General features: G+C 46.2%; 1 protein-coding gene across 1 annotated transcript; it reads left to right on the top strand.

Annotated features, from left to right (window-relative positions):
• Positions 1-1,658: 1,658 nt before the first annotated feature.
• Positions 1,659-4,396, top strand: LOC144145086 (iris-like). Its single transcript, XM_077676578.1, has 2 exons — positions 1,659-1,796; positions 4,043-4,396. Exons 1-2 carry the CDS (start codon positions 1,659-1,661, stop codon positions 4,394-4,396), a joined length of 492 nt encoding a protein of 163 aa, XP_077532704.1.
• Positions 4,397-7,938: the final 3,542 nt, after the last annotated feature.

Raw genomic sequence — 7,938 nt, forward strand, 5'->3', positions numbered from 1 at the left:
TAATTTAAAAATTCTAACTGTATCTTTATCCACGAATCGCGGATCCCTTTCCTAGACGGGAAGTATGCATGGCATCAGTGCCTGATTTTTGCTTCCAAGCAGATAAACAAGGAGTGTCGGCGTGTTTGTGTGTGTATACGGATACGCTCGCCTGCTGCCGCCGTAACTTATAACCGACTGGTGCGAAAAAGGTATTTACCGTGAATGCTTTATGGGTCAACGTTCGAGTGAACTCTAAAATATTCGAGCATTGTGTTTTGTCTCGGGTGTTCGTCGTTTGCTCACCGTTTCCTAACATATAGGTGTGAATATTTCTTTTTCTGTTCGGCGGAAAAGAATAATAATTTGGTATCAAATGTCGCAGTGCGCGCTAAAGCACAAGCTAAATGATAGCACTAAACTCCGGGCCTCCGCGTTAGCTTGCCATTCTCTTGAAATGTTTAGACGACCAAATCTTGAATGGAATGGAAAGTTGCAGGCACTGAATTTCAATTTTTGTCGCACAAGATGCGTGCCGCCATATTTGTACTGCCAGAAGGGGAAATCATGTGCAGTTTTCAAAGAGAGGTGGTTACTGATATATAGTACAGTCAATAACTTGGATATAAAGTTGTAACGTGTGCCCCAAAAGCACTTATTTGCAGTACCATGCGGTCCGTACTATCATATTCACAAAATACACGTCTACGCGAACGTCTTTTGTTCCAACGAAAAGGACTATCATTGCACCCGTTAACGTTCCGATCTCCTCTTTTAAAGACGATAGTCTTTCTTGGGCTACTTAAACGCAGAAATTTTGGTCTGTGTGTCTGTGACTCGAATCAGCCACCAGGCCAAAGTGATACAAAAGCTGCCCAATAGTCTTATATACCCACTACCAACTATAAACGTCTAACTCCGGTGTCAGTGTTCATACTTGTCAATATTCTTGAACAACAACAAGAAATTACGCAAATATAAGGCAGCAAATCAATACATAAGTGATATTTGCAGTGTTCCTTTGTTAAAAAATTCAGGATGCTTGGTTTTTGCGATAGAAAGTGAAATACTACATCAATGGCAGAAAACCGTCGCCTGCTGTTGCCACAGCTAACTCCTGGCGGCGTTTAAGAAGTCAAACGGCAACAGCAACGAAAGGTTCCACTAGATAGGTTCCACGTACCGCTTGGAAGGCTCGTGGAGTAGGGCAACGTGGTTCTATAAACGTTGTAGTAGGGTGCCTCGATTCACGCGGGTCTCCGCCGTACGGTAGCGCTGGCATCGAGGAACCCGAGTTGGAGCAGTGGAACGCGGTAAATTTAAATTACTTGGAGCAGTGGAACGCGGTAAATTTATATTGCTTAAACAAACCTCTAGCGTGTTATCTTGGGAGGAACGAGACAGGAGAGCAACAGCATGAGAAATGATCGGGAAAGAGAAGGGAGGCATTTACGTTCCAGGGGAGCCAGTCGACTATCGTCTTCCGTCGACATCAGCAACGAACGGAGCAGATGCGCGGCCATTTTTTCACCTTCCGCTTCTTTCATCTCGTCAATCCATAGTGCAGAGTATACAACTCGTTAAACTTCCTGCCTCTCCGTCGTTCCTCTTTCTCCTCCTTCTCTTCCTCCTGTCCATATTCCGGTTGAACTCACAGGCCTTCTCACACCGAGTACGTTATGGTCATCGTGCTTCCCGACGAAGATCTCGAGTCGACGGTGGAACAGCTGAGCACCGTGACGGCCCTCCGCATCATCAGCCAGCTCAGGCCCAAGGGGGAGGTGCGCGTCAGGCTGCCCCTCTTCAAGGTTAAGCAGGTGAGACCGCAGAACGACCGTTCCATCCGGCATTTTATTCCAAGGAGGGGTTGGAATGGTCTACCACGGCGGGCCACGCCGTGGTAGCAGTGAAAGGACAGACAAAATGTCCACCGGTGCAGAGAAAATTTTACAAAATGGCTGCGGCTTTGCTCGGCTAACCCTGGATATTCAAAGTGAACGCTTGGCTTGGCCTGGTTAAGTCTTGGTTACACTTGGTTAAGCTTGGTTCCATTTGATGTAAATCACCTTTGATTTGGCTGTGATTATCATACTATTCTTCCAAAGCCTGCCTTTGAACAGAGTTAAAAAACGGTAAAATTTGGGACTGGATGGGAATGCTACTCACTGCCACAGAAGACGGCAGGCGATGAAATACATCAAGGTATTTTGAAGGTGGAAAAAGTAAAGGCTTTACTGTTGAACACGGGCTGTCTTGTGGCTTGGCTTAGAGAAGGTGGTGGAAGCGACGGCTGATTGCTGAGTGAACTGAGCTGCTCCGGTGCTCTTCAGATTGGGCAAAGTCGGGCTCGGGCTGGGCTCTAGATTGGAGCGTGAAGCAGGCTCTTCTCGTCAGTCGTGTCGCTCAAACCAGCAGCAGGTAACATTGGACGACTGCGCCATATGTGAGCAGGCCCATGGTTAAAAGTTAGAAAAACCGTTTAATACTAGTTGGAGTAAGTTACCCTGATAAGCCCTACGGCTTCGCTCTTCGAAGCCATTGCCTCTCCCCCCTTCAACCGCAGCTGCTGGTTTTAAAAGGGGGGGGAGGGGACAAGGGGGAGGCTCTGGTGTACATGGCTCGACGCACCTTCCCATGAACATAAGTCTGCAAAACAGAAGGAACTCACTCAAACTCAAACACAATTTTTTTCATTCAGGCTGTACTCACTGGCACTCAGACTCAAAAAGCTCGTCTGTTCTCAAAATCACTCGTACTCACTCATTACATACTCATTTGTAATCGCACTCACTCGTACTCAAACTAGTTTGTCCTCACGAGTACTCGTACTCAATCGGTACTCACGAATACTAAATTATTCTCTACTCACCTGTACTCATATCAATCTGTACTCACTTGCGCTCATACTCAATCTGTACTCACGAGTAATCGTACTCAATCTGTACTCATGAGTACTTGAACTGAATTTGTACTCATGAGTACTCAATTTGTACTCACGAGGACTGACCTTATATCTATTGTTAGCTAAAGCTAGGTCGTTGCTCGAATAAAAGAATAAATTTAAAAATTAAAAGGCTTCATTGAGTAGAAAATTTGTTCCATATAGATCAGGACAGAGTACCATGGGAAGAAAACGTCTGACGCGGTGCACTGTCGTAGGACGACTCACTGGGCGAAGGAACGTACACGTGAGAGAGCGAAACGGAACGTAAGCACTCGCGTAGCGTCTAGCATCTCCTCTTGTTCTCAGGAGTAAAGCAAGGAAGTCTGGGCCGCGTCGGGCTCTCGGTGGGCTCGAGGCTTCTCGGCGCACCCATGGCCGTAAATTGCGGTTTTCTGCGTGTCTTCGGGCGGCAGCTTTTGTCGTCAGCTTTCGTTTCTCGGCGCCAGAACTCATGAGTACTCATACTCAAAAGTACTCTTCTTTTAAGTACTGTACTTCCGAGTACTGCCCTTACTTCTGTACTCACTCTTCAAGATACTCACTTCTTAAATCTCGGTGTGCACTCACTCATCATCGTACTCACTCGTGAGTTTGAGTACAAATGAGTAAAAATGAGTGTACTCACGAGTGAATACGCCGACCTATGCCCATGAATATGAGGCCGCGCATTGTAGCACACCCACATAGAGTGGCACGCACGGGTTCTCACAACACATACACTTATTCGACGCACGTATCAAAGGCGTGAAGGGCTTGACGCACAGGAATGTGTGTCCGTGTTGTAGCTCAAGCACATGGAGTGGCAGGCACGAGTTCATACAAATATGCATGGAGAGGCAGGGTGCGACTTCTAACAATATAAAGCTGCGCATCTGGCTGCAACTTCCCATTTTTACGAGTGCAGCCCTTCGACGTTCCTTGTGGAAAGTTAGACGGTTGAATTTTGTTTCACAAGAACAACTCTGTACCTAGCGCTGTTTAATAACTTAGAAACTTCCATTGACACCGACGATATAAGTCAGTCATAGCGCTTTCGCCACCACGATTTCTGTTTTCTGGTGGGAAGGTCTAGACTCTGTTACTTTAGCCTTGCTTTTTTCGACCATCCGTATACACCAGGTGCATGACCTCGGCCCGGTCTTGTCAAAGCTTGGCGTGGTCGAGGCCTTCTCGGAGCGGGCCGAGCTGTGGGGCGCTGCCGCCGGGGAGCTACGTGTCTCAAGTCTCCGACATGCTGCCTCGTTCGAGGCAGCACGAATGGCCGGCCGACCCAAGTCCCGGCGCAACCAACCCCATAAAGGCGACCACCACCACAGCACAAGTTTCACTCAGCGCCTCGCTTCGCTGGTGAAGCCACCACACGTGCACGAGGCGGCGCACTTCACCGTGAACAGGCCCTTCATTTTCTTCGTCCTTGCCAAGCACCCAGACACGTTTCTTATGCTGGGTTCCATCAGCAAGGTCACCTGGTGAACTTCTCGATGTCATACCTTGCGGCCGACGCTTGGCGACTACCCTGAGGAGCCGCTTTAGGATGACACAATCGCTATCCTCGCCTTGCATCGGACGAGCTTTCATTTACTTAGCCGCCTTACGTGATTGATACGGCGCTGTAAAATGAGTGCGCATGGCTATATAGCCATTTTTTGCATGCATCGTGAACGCGCTGTTTTTGCGAAGGCATTCAGTCGTAAATAACACGGTGCTTGAGTAGGACTACAAAAGCTCCCACTTGAGAGATGCATACCTTACGATTTTCGCAATAATGTCGTTTGCGACTTTTCGATTTAACCGGGTATAAACGATTAAACCCAGTGATACGAAACAAACACGCATTGCTATGCTGATACGGTTACGTCCATGTAAAGTCAGTGTCGTCGATTGAAAATAAGATGGTATTGAAAAAAAAGCTGTAAATCGCAATGCGCAATAAATATTCATGTGGAAAGTTGTACGCAGGTGGTAATTGAGGTCATTTTGTTTCGCGGCCGCTTCCTTTCACGATGGCGCAATTTAATCCTTTAAGAAAATGTTCATGGCCAGAGCAGTGATACTTCGAAGGAAAATGTAGCTCCTCAACATCTAGAAACATAGCTCAGGCAAGCATTTCACCTTGTCTTCAATGCCGTGTAAGCCTTTTGCTATCTTTTTGTGTGATAATTTTATTTTTAGTGCTTAATTCTCTATCTGGGGAGTTGGTGTAACGTTTTGTTATTGCCTTACTTACTTTGATGTGCGAAATATTTGTTCTTCTCTTTTCGTGTTTATAAGTTCTAAGGATTACATTTTTACACGTGGCCTTTCATTCAATTTTAAATTCTGTGCATACAGTGAGCGGTGTATCGCGATATGGGTTTTCTTAGAGTCGAACTGCTGCGTTGTGCGATCTTTTGTGCCCAACTGGCTTCAGAACTTTCTTTCTTCTGCTTCGTTTTATGTTCCTTTGCGTTTAGTCTTCCTTTTAAACTTTGCTTGGACGTCCTGCTGTTACGTACGTCGGGGACTTCGTTCTTTTTTAAATCATCAAATTGGCTTTTTCTTAAAAATGTTTTGTACGCTTTTCGCACGATTTGTTTATTTTATATTGGCTTTAAACATGTCATAGCCTGACTGGAGCAGGTCTCATTCCGCACATTTATATTTTTCTTTTTTTTTCTTCAGGAGGGGAAGGAGGGACATGGAATTGGAATTGGGTATACGTAGGCTTGTTAATTGAATTGTTCTTACGTACGTGCTATCCACAAAAATGCAGGCTGCCGACAGGGAAACTTTATACCCCAGGAAAGGCAAAATCTTTTGTTGGTGCATCAGAAATGAACTTTTCGCCGCCCGATGTTTCATTTCGAGATAGGCATAAGCCTGGCACACCCAGGGGGACGCATAGCATTAATGAAACGTGATATGCTGCACCGCGCTCCTAAGCCGACCGAATAGACACTTAAGTACTTCGGGTGCCGTATTTTGGGGACAGTACTGAGTAGTGAAGCTTTTACTATTTGGAAAAAAGAGAACAAAAGCCACGATTCCTGTTTGTTTGGTTGACGTGTCTTCTCTCTCGTGTTTCCCGGACGACGCGACGCCGACGATGATGATGAAAGCATTTTTTATTTGCACCTAAAATTGCCGGTGATGAATCATCTTAATCGTATTCATAAACTTATTGTGAAAGAGGGAAGAGGAATAGAGGGGTTGAACTATTAGTGTAGTCCTATGTTCCGAACTCTGCATGGTGGCAACGGCTCCGGCCTAGGCTCTACGGATGGAGAGGGCCGCCTTCCAAGTTTCCAATGAGGAGTGTCTGTTGTTCTGTACAGGGAGGCGGCATGCAGCTATCTCATGATAATGATAGTGATGGCCGCAGAGCGATGATGCCGTGGCCACCACAGGTGCATGGGATTAAGAACTGCTTTTAAGTGCGAATGCACTTCTTAAGCGACCACTGAATCACGCGTCCACCGCCGTCCGTCCATCCGCACCACATACCCACTTAGGGCGATTGGCCAAGAAGAGTTCCTAATTTCTTTAGCACATACCCACTTAGGGCGATTGGCTAAGAAGAATTCTTTCGCATCACCCGTGCATTCCCACTTACTTGGCACATACCCACGTGGGGGATTGGCCAGGAATCGGGCGTGAGAAGGGCTAATGCACCCGCTTAAAGGAGTACTGACACGAAATTTCAAAGCTGAGATCAGCTCTAGCAATCAAGTACAACGACAACACAAATAGGTGTCTGTGCATGACACATACCCACGTGGGGGATTGGCCAGGAATCGGGCGTGAGAAGGGCTAATGCACCCGCTTAAAGGAGTACTGACACGAAATTTCAAAGCTGAGATCCGCTCTAGCAATCAAGTACAAGGACAACACAAATAGGTGTCTGTGAATAAATGCATCTTTCTTTCTTTGTAGTTGTGTGTGTGTGTGTGATCTCTCTTTCGCGAACATTACTGACCCGCGCAAATTCAACTCGTGCATTCGCACTTACACACTCTCCCCCTCGGGGAAGTGCGAGGGAATTTTTTTATAGATTTTCTTCCTTGTATTTATTTTACTCCCCGTTTTCCCCAACTCGGACCACGGGTCACCCGTTTCTGCATTCAAGATGTTTTACTCGGACTGCTCACACAATGTGCTTTGTTCCTGACTGGGGTTGGCGTGTGTGTGAGATAAATTGTTCAATATCTATAAGGCCCACCAAACACCGCCTGTTAGCAGTGTTTAGCTGCGCCTAATAGATTTTATTTGCGAATTACTGAGTGTTCAAATTACGTTGAATGAAAGGAGTAAAAAACTGGTTGATTCCTCTGTCATAGGAATCAATAAAACACGAAAGTGAACGTGCAGCGAAATCTGCAGCTGAGCATGATTTGCGGGTCGGTGGCTGTCTTTTGGGTGGGCTTAGCGAGCGACGTCCTGTTGGCGAGGCGCTTAGGCAAAGGTGTACTGGCGTCATTTGCGTGACGGATATGACGTCAGTGAAATCTTGGGGTATCGCGGCATAAAACACTTTCGCGTTATGCCGCGATAGGGCTTAACACTTTCGTGTTAAGTCTTACGTATGACGTACTCTTTAGTACTAAAGGTTGCTTTCCCGCAAGAAGACCCTGTGTGCAGGGGTGCATTCTTTACAAGCCGCTTGCTTCGTTGGACTGGCGTCACTTCCGTGACGGATATGACGTCAGCGAAATGTATCCGGGAATAAAACACTTTCGTATTACAACCAACGCATTTTTGGGGTAGGGGAGGGGGGGGGGGTATCCATTTCTGAAGGTGTGTTCATCAAAGCGCGTTCCTCAGAAGCTGTCAGCACTCAAAACCACTCCAAATCGCCCTTGAATTTCACTCATGTGCATTCGGCATGAGGGCCAGTAAACAAGATACCCTCAGACAAAAGAAAACAATTCTGATATGATAAAAATATATTTTTAAAGATAAAAAATTCTTATGGATATATTGTTTTGTTGCTGTAATTTTCACCTTGTTGTCATTGCTTTATCATGATTCATGAACTC

Source organism: Haemaphysalis longicornis, unplaced genomic scaffold (assembly GCF_048455015.1).
Source record: "Haemaphysalis longicornis isolate Haplotype H1 unplaced genomic scaffold, Haemaphysalis longicornis Haplotype H1 scaffold_7, whole genome shotgun sequence".
NCBI lineage: Eukaryota > Metazoa > Arthropoda > Arachnida > Ixodida > Ixodidae > Haemaphysalis > Haemaphysalis longicornis.

Coding starts and splice junctions, on each gene's coding strand:
- LOC144145086 (XM_077676578.1), top strand. CDS start 1,659: ATGGTCATCGTGCTTCCCGACGAAGATCTCGAGTCGACGGTGGAACAG. Junction 1,797..4,042: donor CCCTCTTCAAGGTTAAGCAG/GTGAGACCGCAG, acceptor CGTATACACCAG/GTGCATGACCTCGGCCCGGT.